The 18,990-nt window shown below is 33.0% G+C and overlaps 1 protein-coding gene across 1 annotated transcript in view; it reads left to right on the top strand.

Annotated features, from left to right (window-relative positions):
• APOO (apolipoprotein O) overlaps positions 1 to 18,990 on the top strand; it is a 65,657-nt gene that overhangs the window by 33,720 nt on the left and 12,947 nt on the right. Inside the window, exons 6-7 of the mRNA XM_074300919.1 lie at positions 1,000 to 1,091; positions 16,871 to 16,969. Coding sequence (XP_074157020.1) covers positions 1,000 to 1,091; positions 16,871 to 16,969 — 191 coding nt within the window. The remainder of the gene's footprint in view (positions 1 to 999; positions 1,092 to 16,870; positions 16,970 to 18,990) is intronic.

Raw genomic sequence — 18,990 nt, forward strand, 5'->3', positions numbered from 1 at the left:
TTCTATTGTTTTTACTAGTAGGATTATAAACATTGGAAAAGTGAATTCATTACTATTATATGATGTGATTTTCACTAACTAATATGTTATAAAGTTTTATGACATTAAATGTAAGTTACATATCATATATATACATATATACATATGTGTGTGTATATATATATGTATATGTATATATACACATATACATATACACTGGAAGATTTTTTTGGTATGTCAATTTAAATGGAAACTACCTGTTCAGTAGAATTATTAGAGATTTATCACAGCTGTTACAAATAAATTTGAAAAATGGTTTTTAAATGCTTATATTAAATTAATCTTGCTGTTACTAGAGAAATGCTAACTTGTAAAGTTTTTCTAGTGTTAGGCTAGTGAATTGTCTTTTTAATTAGAAACAATATATTGCATCGTTGAAAGACTCCATCACTTAGAAAATAAAAACACTTTAAACTGCTACATAAATGTGAATTTGTTGTTCATAAGATTTTGAATAGGAAGGGACTTTAGTAATTATTTAGCCCATCCCCTCATTTTGCAGGTGAAGAAATTGAGGCCCATTTTTTATATTTTTTATAGAGAAATACCATAGTAAGAAATCTTTTATTTTTTAATTAAAAAAAAATCTAAAGCTTAGAAATAACAATAGAGCCACATATTACAATATTAACTTATGTGCACCTTAGAGCCTAATATTAGAAAGGAGGTATCATCAGTCAGTGAACATAATAATGTTATTTCCAGTCTTTATTATAATGTCCTCGGATTTAGAGCTTAAAGAGAATTTAGAGATCATTTGCTTTCCTCTCCCATTTTACAGATGAGGAAACTAAGGCCCTAAGAGATGAATTTACCTCAAAATACCTAGGCAGTAAATAGTAGAGTTAAGATTCAAATCCATTGTACCCTATCGATATTAACGGTGAATTGCAAATTATGTGATAAAAAGAGTAACAGAATTCACTAGCTGGGGAATATGGGGGGACTTTCTTTTAACAGGTTCAAAATTAAAGAAGCTCCTGTATCCAGTTGGTTTCATGAGCATTACTGCATCTGTCTATTATCCACAAGAAGCTTTTGAATTTGCACAGGTCAGTTAACACTTACCAAGCCAAAATAGCCTGTGTTTTCTTCATGTAATTTTTTTTTAACAGTTATAATATTTGATTTCTTATCATCTTCAGCAGTTTTCACATTGAGCTTGAAAAGGGTCTTTTGTGTGTGTGTGAGATTCCTTTTAAGGAATTACTTTGGCAACAACATGGAGAATAGAATGAAGTGGAGCAGTTTTAGACAAGGACATTTAGGAAGCTGTTACAATAAATGAGGTCAGAGATAGTAAGGACTTAAATTACAAAAAGGAATCATATACACACACACACACATACAAAAGACCCTTTTCAAGCTCAATGTGAATGAAAGATTATATGAAGGTTTTTTGAGATGAGGATGGAATTGGGGGCACATTTAAAAGAGTTGGTTTCCTTATGAAGGGTCACCTATCATAGACTGGGGGAAAGTACTAGAAAATAAAGGATTATATCAAGGTTTTTTGAGATAAAGGGAAAGAGAAAAAGAGGGAGCTCATGTTGAATGGCCTTAATTTTCATAGTAAAGTAAAAGATAAGGTTCTCAGGTAGGTAGAGTAAGTTATATCATTTTTACAGATGAGGAGTATATTCTTAGTGATTGTTTCTGACTCAATATCTTAGTCATTAAATCAAGTAGAATTTGAACCCAGGCCATAGATGTGTGCAACTAACCATGTTGGCTTTTTTAAGCATGTTTATTTAGTATCTGCTGTATGCTAATTCAGCAAATATGAAGCACCTATTATTTGCAGGTAGACAGGCAGTATGGCTAGAGAGCTACCTGTGGAAGTTGGGAACTCCTTGGTACAAGGCCAACTCTGACTGATTGGTTCTATGACCCTGAGGCAGTTCTCTCAATTTCTCAGTGCCCCCAGGCAACATCCAGAGACTTAGAGCTGAGAAGGTACCAAAACTGCATTGCTTGTGGAAATTCCTTCCTGGAAGAAACTGTCAGTTTCTAGCTATAATTAATTGACCTCTTCTGCTTTGTTTCACATTATTTCTCTTTCTGTGCTTGATGTTTCATTCAAACTGAACTATATTTTTTCTTTCCTGTGCTCAACATGCTGTCATCTCTTTCCTCAATGCATTGACCCAGTTTATCCCCCATGCTTAGTGTATTCTCTGGTTATCTCTGCCTTTCAGAATCTCCCTTCTTTCAAGGCTGAGGCTAGGAGTCACCTGTTCTGTGAAGCCTTTATTGTTCTTCCTCCTCCTCTAGCTTTTCATGCTCACTCTCTCCTTAAATATTTCTAGAATTCTTATCTGATCTCTCTTCTTTCCCCCATTCATTCCCTATCCTGGTATTACACTTACCTTGATTGATACACTTACCCCTTTTAATTTTGTCTTTGGATCCAGGACATAGTTAGGTACTTAATAAATGTTGAATTGAATTGAAGTATAGAATCTAAACTGGGTTTAGATGGAAGAGAAGGATTTCAGCAGAAGGAAATGAATGTCAAATTGTACTAAGTGTGGTGAGTTCTAGGGGGAAAAAAAAGCCAAGGTCTCTGCCATAGATGCGCTGTCTTCTTAAAGAAACAAAATGCAGACAGATTTCTGCCCTTTTCTTATTTCAAAGGGATCATAGGAGAGCTCACCCTGAAATCTAGATTCTAGTCCCTACTCTGCCAATGACTTTGTGCCCTTGTGAAAGTAATTTAGCCTCTTAGGACTTTAGCTTTTTGGCTATTAAAAGATAAGGTTAGATTAGTTGATCTCTAAGGTCCCTTCTTGCTTTCAAATATAAAAATTCTCTATTAGCAAAGTAGGAGAGTTTGCTGTAGAAATTACACAAATTCTATAGAAATTTAGAATAAGAAGAATATGGGCTGGGATTAGTAGAGTCTTTAGAGAGGAATTAGGTCTTGAGGTAGGTGGAAAATGCTGAAGACCAAATAGTAGGAACAAGGTCAAAAAGATGGGAATGAGGCACATAAAGTGGCAAAAGGGAAACTAGTAAAGAGATTACATTTACTGGAATTGTAGATCCATATTTTGGATTATTATTATTTTTTTTTTAATTTAATTTAATTTTATAATTATAACTTTTTTTTTGACAGTACATATGCATGGGTAATTTTTTTACAACATTATCCCTTGCACTTATTTCTATTCAGATTTTTTCCCTTCCTCCCCCAACCCCCTCCCCCAGATGGCAGGCAGTCTTATACATGTTAAATATATTACAGTATATTATAGATACAATATATGTGTGTAGAACCGAATTCCTTGTTGCACAGGAAGAATTGGATTCAGAAGGTAAAAATAACAGTTTACACTCATTTCCCAGTGTTCCTTTTCTGGATGCAGCTGATTCTATCCATCATTAATCAATTGGAATTGGATTAGCTCTTCTCTATGTTGAAGATATCCACTTCCATCAGCATACATCCTCGTACAGTATCATTGTTGAAGTGTATAATGATCTTCTGGTTCTGCTTGTTTCACTTAGCATCAGTTGATGTAAGTCTCTCCAAGCCTCTCTGTATTTCTCTTGTTGGTCATTTCTTACAGAACAATAATATTCCATAACATTCATATACCATAATTTATCCAACCATTCTCCAATTGATGGACATCCATTCATCTTCCAGCTTCTAGCTACTATGAAAAGGGCTGCCACAAACATTTTGGCACATACAGGTCCCTTTCCCTTCTTTAGTATTTCCTTGGGATATAAGCCCAGTAGTAGTATGGCTGGGTCAAAGGGTATGCACATTTTGATAACTTTTTGGGCATAATTCCAGATTGCTCTCCAGAATGGTTGGATTCTTTCACAACTCCACCAACAATGCATCAGTGTCCCAGTTTTCCCACAGCCCCTCCAACATTCATCGTTATTTGTTCCTGTCATCTTATCCAATCTGACAGGTGTGTAATGATATCTCAGAGTTGTCTTAATTTGCATTTCTCTGATCAATAGTGATTTGGAACACTCTTTCATATGAGTGGAAATAGTTTTAATTTCATCATCTGAAAATTGTCTGTTCATATCCTTTGACCATTTATCAATTGGAGAATGGCTTGATTTCTTATAAATTAAAGTCAATTCTCTGTATATTTTGGAGATGAGGCCTTTATCAGAACCTTTAACTATAAAAATGTTTTCCCAATTTGTTACTTCCCTTCTAATCTTGTTTGCATTAGTTTTGTTTGTGCAGAAACTTTTTAATTTGGTGTAATCAAAATTTTCTATTTTGTGATCAATAATGGTCTCTAGTTCTCCCTTGGACACAAACTCCTTCCTCCTCCACAAGTCTGAGAGGTAAACCATCCCATGTTCCTCCAATTTATTTATGATTTCGTTTTTTATGCCTAAATCTTGGACCCATTTTGATCTAATCTTAGTATGTGGTGTTAAATGTGGGTCCATGCCTAGTTTCTGCCATACTAATTTCCAGTTTTCCCAGCAGTTTTTGTCAAATAATGAATCCTTATCCCAAAATTTGGGATCTTTGGGTTTGTCAAACACTAGATTGCTATTTTTATTCATTATCTTGCCCTGTGAACCTAACCTATGCCACTGATCAACTAGTCTATTTCTTAGCCAATACCAAATGGTTTTGGTGACTGTTGCTTTATAATATAGTTCTAGATCAGGTACAGCTAAACCACCTTCACTTAATTTTTTTTTTCATTACTTCCCTTCAAATTCTCGACCTTTTGTTGTTCCATATGAATTCTGTTGTTATTTTTTCTAGGTTATTTAAATAGTTTCTTGGAAGTCTGATTGGTATAGCACTAAATAAATAGATTAGTTTAGGGAGTATTGTCATCTTTATTATATTCGCTCGGCCTATCCAAGAGCACTAAATGTCTTTCCAATTATTTAAATCTGACTTTATTTTTGTGGCAAGTGTTTTGTAATTTTGTAAAGTTTTTGTAATTTTGCTCATGACTCTCCTTTGGTAGATATATTCCCAAATATTTTATACTATCGACCGTTATTTTGAATGGAATTTCTCTTTGTATCTCTTGCTGTTGGATTTTGTTGTTAATGTATAAAAATGCTGTGGATTTATGTGGATTTATTTTGTATCCTGCAACTTTGCTAAAATTCTGAATTATTTCTAATAGCTTTTTAGCAGAGTCTTTGGGATTCTCTAAGTATACCATCATGTCATCCATATTTTGGATTATTAAAAAACATTTTGAGTGGTCACAATACAGAATCAGAGTGGAAAAGACCTTGGGTGCATTTGGACTTGCTCTCATAAGTCAATGGGAGCTTTTCCAGGCTGTAAAATAAAGGAGTATCATAAAAACAATATTTTAGAAAGATTAGAGGTAAATAAATGAATGAAATGAAGAAAATCAGTAGGAGGCTATAAAGGCAACATAGCTAAGAATTGACAAGGGATGGTCCTACGAGATTGACAAGTGGGAATGTATGTAAGAAAAGAGATCATTCCAGGAGATATTGCAAAGATTAACTCAAAGATTACTTACCAGTATGGAATACTTGAAAAATGCTAGTTTTATTGATAGGATAATGAAAAATGCTAATTATTTTAGAAAACTTAGTTTCAGATATGTTGAGTTTGAAGACAATGTGGTATCTATGTAGAGATGACCATTGGTTCTTACTTCTTTAAAGTTAGGTGTTTATACTTTTGGACAATTTTTCATACAATTGACAGAATGCCAGGCTGGAGTTAGGAAGACTCATCTTTATGTGTGATCCTGGTCAGCAAGTCACTTAACACTATTTACCTTAGTTTCCTCATCTATAAAATGAACTGGAGAAGGAAATAGCAAACTATTCCAGTAGTAAAAATAAATCCACTCCTTAAGAGTCAAACATAACTTAACAACAACAAATCCTATGCTAACATGATGTCATATTTTCAGTGAGCATGGAGTTGAATGATATTGAGCCTAAGAGACTGGAATTTCACTTTTGGGCACCACTTGGATCCCACTCATAAACAGTTGATTTAACATTTAGTTTTCAAGAAAAATTACTTGAAATATGTCTTCTTCCAACTACTGCAAATACATTCTTCTGTGTCCTGTTGCCTCAGTCTCTCATATCAAGAATCTTCCAGTAACCTGTGATCTCTGCCCATAGGCACTCAATCCCTGGAGTCTCTCTCATTATCTTGAAATGATGTCTCTATCTCTCCCTTCCTCCCAGTTAAAAAATTGTCTTAGACAAGTTTCAAATTTTTATTCTTTCCATGAAACCTAATTGTGGCTATTCTAAATTTCATACAGCTGTGGACTTGCTTCTTTCATAGGACCATAGATTTAAAGCTAGAAGAGGCTTCAAAGACCATTTAATTCATGGCTCTCATTTTAGAGGTGAGGAAACTGAGGTCCACACAAGTAAAATGCTTTATCCAATGTCATTCAGAAGACTAAGTGTCAGATGTAGGACTTTAACCTAGGTTTCTTTATTTCCAAAGCTCTGGCTTTTTCCCTCATGCCAAAATGCTTCCTTTGATTGACTTCTGGTAACTTCAGTCACCTCAACCACAGCTTTGAACTTAGAAGCAAATGGAAAAAAATTCCTTCGTGTAAAATATCTTCATTAACTCCATGCCCTTCACTATGTAGGTCAGAGAGGTATGGAAGCATTCCCTTAACATTTAAAAAAAAAAAAGGTTAGAATTGTAGATAAAATTAAACTTGCTGGTTTTAAAAATTCAGTTATGTAAATCGGATTATAACCAGCAAAAAGGCCTGGAGAGCCTTTTAAGGAGTAGCTAAAAAGGGACAGGCAAATGGTACAGTGGATAGAGTACTAGCCCTGGAATTAGGATGACCTCGGATCAAATCCATCCTCAGATACTTAACACTTCCTAGTTGTGTGACTCTGGGCAAGTCACTTAACCTCAATTGCCTCACCAATAATAATAATAATGACTAATAACTGAAAGTACGAAGTCATTTAGTGGAAGGGACAGTCAGTAAATTGTACATGCTTCTAGCAATGATGTAATTAGTGTGTTACATCTCACTCACTGAGGTATGTCATTATAGCTCTGAGTCATCAGAATAGGTTATTTAGGGTCACTGAACTCTCTTTAGAAAAGAAAGGAAGTGTTTAAAGAAACTTCTGTAAAATACTAGTGAACAAAAATGTGTCTTTATTCTCAGACTTTTCAGGAAAATCTTCCTTCAGAGAATAAAATTAACAGATGCTAGCTATATTTGTTTTTTTTTTTTTTCCAACTTCAACTCAGCTACTTGCTACCTTTGTGATTTTTTTTTTATTATAACTTTTTATTTACAAGATATATGCATGGGTAATTTTTCAGCATTGACCCTTGCAAAACTTTCTGTTCCAACTTTTCCCCTCCTTCTCCTTACTCCCTCTCCTAGATGGCAGGTAGATCCCTTCATTTAAATATGTTAAAGTGTATGTTAAATACAATATATGTTTATATATCCATATAGTTATTTTGATGCACAAGAAAAATTGGACTTAGACATAAGGTAAAAATAACATGAGAAGGAAATAAAAAATACAAGCAGACAAAAACAGAGGGAGTGGAATGCTATGTTGTGGTTCATACTCATTTCCCATAGTTCTTTCCCTGGATGTAGCTGATTTTCTTCATTATAGAACAAATGGAACTGATTTGGTTCATTTCATTGTTGAAGACAGCCATGTCCATTAGAATTAATCATCATATAATATTGTTGTTGAAGTATATAATGACCTCCTGGTCCTGCTCATTTTACTCAGCATCAGTTCATGTAAGTCTCTCCAGGCCTTTCTGAAATGATCCTGCTGGTCATTTCTTACAGAACAATAATATTCCATAACATTCAATTTACCCAACCATTCTCCAATTGATGGGCATCCATTCAATTTCCAGTTTCTAGCCATTACAAAAGGCTGCCACAAACATTTTTGTACATACAGGTCCCTTTCCCTTCTTTAAGATCTCTTTGGAATATAGGCTCAGTAGTAACACTGCTGGATCAAAGGATATGTACAGTTTGATAATTTTTTGAGCATAGTTCCAAATTGTGCTAGCTATATTTGTAAACTTACTTCATGATTTAGATTTTAGAGCAGATAACTTGGGGGACTTCAGGAATCTCTAATTCTGAAACGTAGGGTTTTCTCCCCTTGTCCATTTGTTTTAACAGACACTGAAGTTCCTCATTCCATTTCTAATGTTTTGGAAGAATTCCCCATTCCCCCATCTCCTTACCTCTATTCTCTTTCTCTTTTTAGGGGTTTCAGTCTGACTTGTTTTTGATAGGTTGTGATAAGCTATATCTAAAATCAAATTGCAGTTCTCCCAGATATTATATATCTTTTTAAAATTAATTTTATAATTATAAATTTTTTTGACAGTATATATGCATGAGTAATTTTTTTATACTATTATCCCTTTTATTCATTTTTTTCCCTCCCTCTCTCTACTCCCTCCCATACATGACAGGCAATCCCATACATTTTACATGTGTTACAATATAACCCAGATATAATATATGTGTGTAAATCCAATTTTCTTGTTGCACGTTAAGTATTGGATTCCGAAGGTGTAAGTAACCTGGATAGATAGACAAGTAGTGCTAATATTTTACATTCACTTCCCAGTGTTCCTTCTCTGGGTGTAGTTGTTTCTGTCCATCATTGATCAACTGGAAGTGAGTTGGATCTTCTTTATGTTGAAGATATCCACTTCCATCAGAATACGTCCTCATACAGTATTGTTGTTGAAGTGTATAGTGATCTTCTGGTTCTGGTCATTTCACTCAGCATCAGTTCATGCAAGTCTCTCCAAACCTTTCTGAATTCACCAGATATTATATATCTTGACAAAGCTTCAAATCCTTAGTTTCCTTTATTGCCTCAGGCATCCCTTCCTTAATTGTTCTCTTCCCCCACAAATTATTTTATGTTTATTTACCTGTTAACCTGGCATATCTATCCCTAGTTGAATGTCAGCTGCACAAAAACAAAAGAACTTTTTATTTTCTTGTCTTTATATCCTTAGTACCTAATACCTTGCTTTGCACATAGTAATATGTGTGTGATAAAAACTTATAGAATTAAATATAAATTTACCTAGATGTTTTGTATTAGGTAAGCCTAAATTTTTTGCCATAAAAGTTAATTTTGGATCTATATTCAATGTGTAGGTCAAACCTTGTCCCATGTCAGAACTGACTCTTGTAGTTAGGGCTCTGCTTATCTCTTGTGGCTTAAAGTATATGCCAGAGAGGTTGGCAGAGTAATATTTTTAAAGGAACTGTTGGCACACCCACCCACCCGTTTACATCCTTTGCTACTTCTCCCCTTCCCCTCATCTCTTAATATTTAGGACACAATTAAATCAAATAAGTCAGGCTTCATTCAGGCTATTTGGGCTCATGAATATTTTGTGAATGTCAAAATTCTAGATGATAGCTTTATAAATTAAAGATTCCAAACTTCAAGGTAAATTTCTTTTTTTTTCCTATTTGAGGAAAATGATTTTTAATAATCAATAATTTGGGAAATCTAAAGTTCTGTCCTTTTTTTCCTCAGTAATATTTTATTTTTTCTAATTACATGGAAAGATAATTTTTAAAATTTTTATTGTATTTAGTTTATTATCTAAAAATAATAGCTTTTTTTTTTATTTATCAAGATACCTGGAAAGATAGTTTTTAACATTGGCTTGTATTCCAAAATTTTCTCCTTCCCTCCTTGTTTCCTCCTCCCCCTAGATAGCAAGCAATATTCCACTACCTTCATGTACTACAGCTTGTTCAGCCATTCTCCAATTGATGAGCATCCACTCCTTTTCCAATTCTTTGCTACCACAGAAAAAGGTGCTACAAACATTTTATGTATAGTTCTTCTAAATATATTTCCACATTAATCATGCTGCACAAGAAGAATCAGATCAAAAGATGGAAAAATGAGAAAAACAAATCAACAAACAACAACAACAACAAAGGTGAAAATACTATGTTGTTATCCATATTCAATCCCCATAGTTTTTTTTTCTGAATGTGGATGGCTCTCTCCATCACAAGTGTATTAGAATTGTCCATTGTTGAAAAGAGCCAAGTCTATCACAGTTAATCATCACATAATCTTGTTGCTGTGTACAATGTTCTCTTGGTTCTATTCACTTTACTTAGCATCAGTTCATCTAAGTCTCTCCAGGCCTCTCTGAAATCATCTTACTGATAATTCTTATAGAACAATAATATTCCACAATATTCATATACCATAACTTATTCAGCCATTTCCCAGATGATAAGCATCCACCCAATTTTTGTTCCTTGCTACCACAAAAAGGGCTGCTGCAAACATTTTTGTACATGTGAGTCCCTTTCCCTTTTTTTAATGATCTCTTCGGGATCCAAATTCAGTAGACAAACTATTGGATCAAAGGGTATATAGAATTTGATAGGCCTTTGATCATAGTTCCAAATTGCTCTCCAGAACAATTGGATCAGTTCACAAGTCCATCAACAATGTTATTAGTGTCTCAGTTTTCCCATATTCCCTCCAACATTTATCATTATCTTTTCCTGTCATCTTAGCCAACTTGAAACGATTGAAGTAGTATCTGAGTTATCATAATTTTCAGTATTCATTTTATAAGAATTTGAATTCCAAATATTTTTCTCTCCTTCCTTTCCTTCACTCCTCCCCAAGACAGTAAACAATCTGATATAGGTTGTACATGTACAACCATGTTAAACATATTTTCACTTTAGTCATGTTATGAAAGAAGAATCTCAAAGAGGAAAAATCACAATTTATGTTATGTTTATGTTATGTTGCCATAACAAATATAAGCATGTTGTGTGTAGCAGATAATTAATGTTGCTGACCCCCTCCATAATTACATGAATAGTAAATAATATTGGTATTAATTTAAAGTTCTATATCATTTCTGACAATAGAAGCAGAATGGACTGATTAAAAATCTTGTGCCACATCATTTGGACATTGCATTAATCATAATTCTTATGCACGTAGTTCTTTAACAGTTGTTTTCCTTTACAGTGTTGTAGATTATGTAAAATTATTCTGCCTCCAGTCACTTGGCTCTGAATTAATTAATATAGATCTCTCCTAGTTTCTCTAAATCTGGCCCTTTCATAATTTTTTAATGCAATAATAGTGCATTATATTCATATACCATGATTATTTTAGCCTTTCCCCAAATATTAGCTGGGTATTGATTTATTTCCCCTATCATTGATTATAAACTCCCTGAAATCAGGGTATATTTTGTATCTATCATTGTATCATCAATGCTTACCTTTGATGTTATGGGAGTTACCTGCTAGTGCTTGCTGGGGATCTAATTCTGACCAGCAGAATAGATCCCTTCATGTGACAAGATGATAACAATATAAGGAGACTGAGAGGCAGTTGCATTCTCTGACTTCTCTCCTCTTCCCTCTTGCCTCTGATTTATTTCATTCACAATTCACAAGCAACATCTGTGTCAGTAAAGGCCTATTTGCAATTCCTTCATATGTGCTATGATTCACAGCTGTGGGGGCTTTCAGAGAACAGACCTGCCCCTTGATGATACAGTCCCCTTTAACCCTTTACAAGCTTTCTGTATTTCGAACTTAGGCATGGTCCTCAACATTTGCACATAGTATTTTGTTGAAAATTGAACTAAATTGAAGTTGGGCTCTGTTGCTAACATAGTTTTGTGTGAAAATTCCTGTTTGGGAGTCTTTTATCCTTATATTATATGTATCCTATATGAAGAAATTACAGACAAAATTAAGAGGCAAAATAGATAATAGGAGTGGTAAATATGAAATAGATTTTGGGAGAGCAATAGAAAGAATATTATAGTTATATAGGAAAGGGATTTGAAAGACACATTAAAGAACTATACCATGAGGTGGGAATACATCATTGGCAGGTTAAATCCATAAGAGTTTAGCAAACTAACCAGAGTTAGCTATAATAGGGAGAAAGGAACCATGAGACAAAGGGGAAAAGAAAGTGAGAAGAGAGACCCCCATGTATTACATGATGGGCTATCCCAAAAAAGATGTAGCACCCTAAAAAAGTTAGCTATAACAAGGAGAAAGACTTCTTTACATGGAAGACATTATGAGGAGGGAGAGAGTATCTCATAGTGAGCTTAGTCCTGAAAAGGACTTAGCAAAAATCTTCATCATAAGCACAACTTTTATAGGGGGAAAAATAACTATGGGTTTTCTCAGGGGAAGTACCAGGGAAGAATTGAAGAGATAAAAGTATGGGTATTGAGATATTGAGGCTGTGTTAAAGATATTCTGGGAAAACTTGGTTCCCATCAGAGCAAAACAAAATAGTTCCTATCATAGATATCTTAAAGATGCTATAGGAACATCATGATTGCCTTAATTATAGTAATAATACAAACTGGAAAACTAAGTTCCTAGGATGAACACTTTACTTTAGCATTTCCTGTCAAGAGGAGAGTTTCAGAATTCACATAGCTATGATAGGTGAAAGCAACTTAAATATGAGTCTTGTTATCACTTGTTCTTGTTTGCATGTTATCTCCCTTGTTAGATTGTGAGCAGGAAGAAGGCAGGAACTTTATTAATTATATATCATTAGTTCATAGCATGGTACCTGGCACTTTGTAGGTACTTAATGAGTGCATATTGACTGATTCATTCAGCAGAGGGGTATGATAACCTTAAAAATCTGAAGTCTTGATTTAGTATTTTGCTCATGAACTTCAAGGAGGCTGTTGTTATTAAATCGATCGTTTAGTACACATAGACAGTTTTTGAGAGTTGCTATTGTCAAAAAAAATCCCATCACCCTGAAACCAAACTAGTAGTGAATCTCTCTGAGACTCTCTGCAAGGTTAGACCTTGGAGAACAAATACATAATCTTACATAATTATAAGAATGATTAGGTAAATTAGTTGAGTCCATAGAACAAAATAACTATAACTATATGCAAAATGTTCTCTGAAATGAATATTAGAATTCCTTAAGGATGGGCAAATGAATTATTTGTTGTGACAGAATTTTTTTCAGGTAATATATACTCAGAGCTTTTATTTTATTTTTTAAAAATTATTATTATTATAGCTTTTTATTTATATAATATATGCACGGGTAATTTTTCAATATTGACCCTTGCAAAATCTTCTGTTACAAATTTCCCCTCCTTCCGCCTCTCCCTCCCCTAGATGGCAGGTAATCCAATACATGTTAAATATATGAAAGTATATGTTAAATCCAATATATGTGTACATATTTATACATTTATTTTGCTGCACAAGAAAAAACGGATATAGAAAGAAAGAAAAAACCTGAGAAGGAAAACAAAAATGCAAGCAAACAATAACAGAAAGATGCTATATTGTAGTCCACACTCATTTCCTATAGTTCTCTCTCTGGGTGTAGATGACTCTCTTTATTACTGAACAATTGGAACTGGTATGAATCATCTCATTGTTGAAGAGAGCCATGTCCATCAGAGTTGATCATCGTATAATCTTGTTGCTGTGTATAATGATCTCCTGGTTCTGTTCATTTCACTTAGCATCAGTTCATGTAAGTCTCTCCAGGCATCTTTGAAATCATCCTATTGGTCATTTCTTACAAAACATTAATATTCCTTAACATTCACATACCATAATTTATTCAGCCATTCTCCAACTGATGAGTGTCCACTCAGTTTCCAATTTTAGCCACTACAAAGAGGGCTACCACAAATATTTTTGCACATGTGAGGCCCTTTCCCTCCTTTAAGATCTCTTTAGGATATAAAAGTCTAGCAGTAACACTGCTGGGTCAAGGGGTATGCACAATTTGATAACTTTTTGAGCATAGTTCCAAATTGCTCTCCAGATTGGTTGGATTCATTCACAATTCTACCAGCAATGTATCAGTGTTCCAGTTTTTCTACATCCTCTCCAACGTTCATCATTATCTTTTCTAGCCAATATTAGAGGTGTGGACTCAAAGCCTTTATCCTTTAATAAGACATGCCAGAGCTTGTGTTCTTTTGCTTTCAAAAACTAAGGGACTCTTCCATACCAGTAAGGCATTGACATCAAATTTCAGTAGAGGTATGAATTACAGAGAAAAAAAAATCCATTCTTTCATGATGAAATATCGTTTCTTTAGCTAACTTGGTTGGTAGTATATTCTTTATTACACTTATTTATTTTCATCATTTAATAAGAATATTTATCTATAATAGTTCTCCAAAGACATGAAAGGCACTTTTTTTTAGAACTACAGATTTTCATTTTAGCATTTATTTTGCTCAATCTTAAATCTGTTTGCCATCCAGCAATAACAAGTAACACTTAAAGCCCCAGAAATATCTGATCATATTAAGCATTTTAACTATGTTAATCCATGTTTTCATTGTTAACTCTCCTCTATGTCTCTCCTGGTGCATGTTTGCATATGAAAGATTGTATTTAGAATTTAGTATTAATATTCTGTATTTCAGATTTTGTTGCTTTTATAAAATTTAGATGTTGAATATCTGGATTTGACTTCTTAATGGTGAAACATTTCATTATACTTTTACTTTATTACGTCAGACATTTAGATGTGATACTAAATTTGGTCTTATGAAGTGTTGAATAAATATTTTCTTATCTTTTTTTCTTTGGAATATGTATCTATTTGGAGATGGAAGAAATATTTGGCCTGTAGAATCTTAATCAGATTCCTATATAATCACTTTAGGTCCAAATTTATAAGAAATTCCTTATTTGATTTGTAAAAGAACACTTTTAAATAAATGTGCAAAATTCATGTGAATTATTTATTTGACTGACTTTTTAGAATGATTAGATTAATTAGTTGAGTCCATAGAACAGAATAACTATACCATATGCAAAATGTTCTCTGAAATGAATATTAGAATTCCTTAAGGATGAGCAATTGAATTATTTGTTGTGACAGAATTTTTTTCAGGTAGTATTTCTTTAATTATAATCATTTAGGAAAAGTTTAGCATGTTGAATATATCTTACCACAAATTTGAAGGAATTAACCATAGTCATACAAATTATCTTTCCAATAGAGAGTTTTTTAGGCAGATGTTTATGAAATACAGTGGTCATTTAGATGTAATAAACATTTCTAATCCAACTTGTTCTTCTCAAATTCAAAAACTAATATTCTTTTGCTGTCCCACTTTTCTAATCCCCACTCAAAATATAATTTATTTTTCTTTTCAGAGATAGGATTACATACACATATGGGGAAAGAATATTAAATTATTTAACCTGTTCAATAAGCTAACAAAAATAGTTATCTTTTCATATTAAAATATTAATAAATTTTTGTTATTTGGGGCATATTATTAAATAATAACTTTGGGATCATGATGACATTTTCAGATCAAATTACTGTTTCATGATTTCTTTTTATAGTTTAGGCAAGCATTTAATCTAAAGAGTGTCTGTCTATTTCCTATTAGTGCCTATCACCCAGAATTATGTAATTTTGTAAAAAAATTACATTTGTACATATTATTCTCCTCTCTTATACACCAGAAGCTTCTAAGGGCAGGGATCATTTCATTTTTGTCCTTGAATTCCCAGGTCCTCGAATATAGCACTACTTAACAAATGCTTATTAGATACTTGGAGATAAGAGTTTTTAAAGCATCCTTTTTCCATATCCACTCAAAGTTTGAAAGTACTTCTAAGATTATGAAAAGTCTGGAAATTGTGCCCCATTAGGAATAATTGGAGGAACTATGAAAAAACTAAGTATTTTTAATCTGGCAAAGAAAATTCTGGGGATGGGAAAGGTGAGTCATGGCAGTGGGGGAAGAGGAGAAGAAAACTATTCAAATATTTCCAAATATTTGAAGAATTATCAGGTGAAAGAGGAAGCAGTTTGGTGTCTCATTAGAGAGCAGAATGAGGACAAATCAGAACAAGTTAAAAGACAGGTTTCAACTTGATATAAGAAAAAACTTTAAAACTATTTGAAGTATTCAAAAATTAGATGGTTATGAAATAATGAGCACTTTGTCATTAAAATTATTTAAAGAGAGTAAATATTTATGTTTTGCATGTTATAGAGACTATTACAGCATTGTGTGAAAAGTTGGACTAAAAAGACTTTCAATGAGGGACATCTAAATGGTGTAGTGGATAGAGTACCAGCCCTGAAGTCAGGAGGATCTGAGTTCAAATGTGGTCTCAGACACTTAACACTTCCTAGATATGTGGCCCTGGGCAAGTTACTTAACCCCAATTGCCTCAGCAAAAAAAAAAAAAAAAAAAAAAAAAAAAAAGACATTCGATGATTTTTGGGGCCTTAAAAATTAAGTAGTTCTAATAAGTTTTTTTGTTTTTTTTTTTTTTTTTAGATCATCTCCTTATTAAAAAGAAAAAAAAAAAAAACTAAACTATTGCTGGGTTTAATCTTCTAGTTTTTTGTTTTGTTTTTAGTTTTTTTTTTTTTTTTTATGGGACATGTGTGGAATTAGAAGATAGGGATGGAGTTAAAATGGTTGGTGTGCCTAAATTTTTGGTATTTTCCATTTATTTATTGCAAATAAAGTTTTAAAGTACTTGCAATTGATCACAGGCTTCCCTTGTCATCTTTTTTACTCTTTGAATCATTCTTACTGTCCTAATTTTTGCTTACTTAATACTGTTTTTTAATACGTAAACCCCAAATCTCTATGAGGTATGTGAAGATAATGATTTCTTTTAAACTTTTTTTTTTCTCTCTTTTTTTTTTCTTTTAAACTTTTAACAAAAATTGGGAAAATCATTGTTATTTAATATTACCTTTGTTTTATATTTATGTTGCCTTTATATTAATCTTCAACTTTTGTTTTAAGATCAATGGAGAGAAATTGTATGATTGGGGCCTGCGAGTATTCATAATCCTAGAAGATGTGTGGAAGACATACTTTCAAACGGATACAAAGCAGGAGAAGGTAATAAATGACTTTAATAATTTATTAATAAAAATTAATCTCTTTGTTCAGAGTTTCAAAAAAGAACATAAAACTTCATATCCTTGTAGTTCTGGTAGGGATTGGAAGGAGTGTGGCTAAATGCAAAACCACTTTAACATTTGGACATTCTCAGCAATCCTGAATCAGTGATGTCCTTATTTATGTCCTGCTATTATCTCACTCTCAATTTTCACTTTTTTGTATTTATGATTTATAAGAATCATAATTCATCTATTTTACTGCTTTTGATTATTATATACAAAGCTACTTCTAGAAATGAATTCCATTCCCCTGGACTACAAGGAAGTGTGCCCATGGAAGAATACTTTATGTAATATTCCTTATAAAACTGGCAAAAGAAATAAGGTGGGATCCCTCTCACTTCTTCTAAAAGGGAAACCTATATCCAAACAACCCCCAACTTCACATCCTGGTCATGAGAATGACATAGTTAGAATGCTTTGTGAACAACATGTGTACATGTACATGAGGATGTATGCAAAATTCTTGTTTATATGTACAAAAATCCTATGTGGTACGTGTATGTATGTGCGTACACGTATACTTATATCTGTTTATCATAGGTTACTCATTTTCTTTGACCTAGGATGCTATCTGGCAACTTTCATAGGGAGAAAACTATATACTAAGCTCATATTAAATGTCTGCTTCGGCATCCACAGAAGTATAAAAGATTATTGTTGTGGTCTGCCTCTGAGAAGGGTGAGCAGGGGACAGAGTAACTTGGCACATAGGAGAATGCAGATCTAGCTTTCATTAAGTTCATAAGCAGACCTTCTTTATTATAAATAGAGGGAAGATAAGCTTCATTGTTGACACAAAAATCTTTACAATAAATTGTTTTCCAAAAAAGCATTCAGATGTATAATAACAATTACAATTTTGAAGTCATTAATAAAATAAAGTCCCAAATCCTTCCCTATTATCCACATGTATAATTTCTTGTACTATTTCAGTGAAGTACTTTATTGACTTTTGGCCCTGCTTGGATCTAAGCAGTAGTTGTTTAGGGGTCTGTTGGAATGAGTTCTTGAAGTAAGAAATTCTAACTATATCAAGTTTCATTTGGCAACCCCTTCTGAAATACTACACACTTGAAGATAAAGACCTTTTATTTCTATATAATTTATTTTTTTTATCTTGTTTTTCCATTTTAAAAATCCAAGCTAATCTGTACTGTTGGGTAGTATAGAAGATTGTAAATAAGAAAACTTCAGAAACTAGGAAATGTAAGGAAATTTGGAAAATGGGATTAAATTACCATGCAGGATGGTTTATAGGATAAATGTGAACAGATAAGCACCAGAAACCACAAAGCAATAACATACTTCTCCTCTTGGTAACAGAGGCAGAACTCTGCCTTGAGTAATTCATATGTTGCAACAGAACTGGTTTCTGTTAACCATTTACATAAATTATATATAAAATTTACTCATATTCTGATCTGAACCTTTTTAAAAAATTACATGTAGGCTCTTTTTGGGAGGCTTTTCTTCCTTTTTCTTTCCTTTCTCTTTTTTATATACAATGGAAATTTAATGAGCCTTAAAATGTATACTGCCAAAGCCCACTTTTATAATTTTTCCTTTCTCCTTATACTGCTTATAGACTAGATTGCTAAAATAATACTAATTAAGTGCATGGAGACACTTAAATGAAAAATAGTAGAGTTCCTTGGAAAGCTTCAGTAAGAATAGTGATGAAGAAAGATTTGTTATAAATTGTAAGGATTAAGAGATAACAGAATTAGTTTTTGCCATTAGATTTTTATAGCCCTTACCCCTTTTTTAAATAATGAAGGAAAACAACCACACATGCAAGTGTTAGCAGTCTTTTTGCACCGGTAGTGGTAGGTATTCCCTTAAGTAAGCTAACTCATTCAATGACATTATGGTTTTCATGTTCAATAAATTTCTTTTTTTCTAATACTCACATTTTAAGCTGGATGATCAGTCATTATTTTCAGGGATTTTAAGATC

This window comes from Sminthopsis crassicaudata, chromosome 3 (assembly GCF_048593235.1).
Source record: "Sminthopsis crassicaudata isolate SCR6 chromosome 3, ASM4859323v1, whole genome shotgun sequence".
Lineage (NCBI taxonomy): Eukaryota > Metazoa > Chordata > Mammalia > Dasyuromorphia > Dasyuridae > Sminthopsis > Sminthopsis crassicaudata.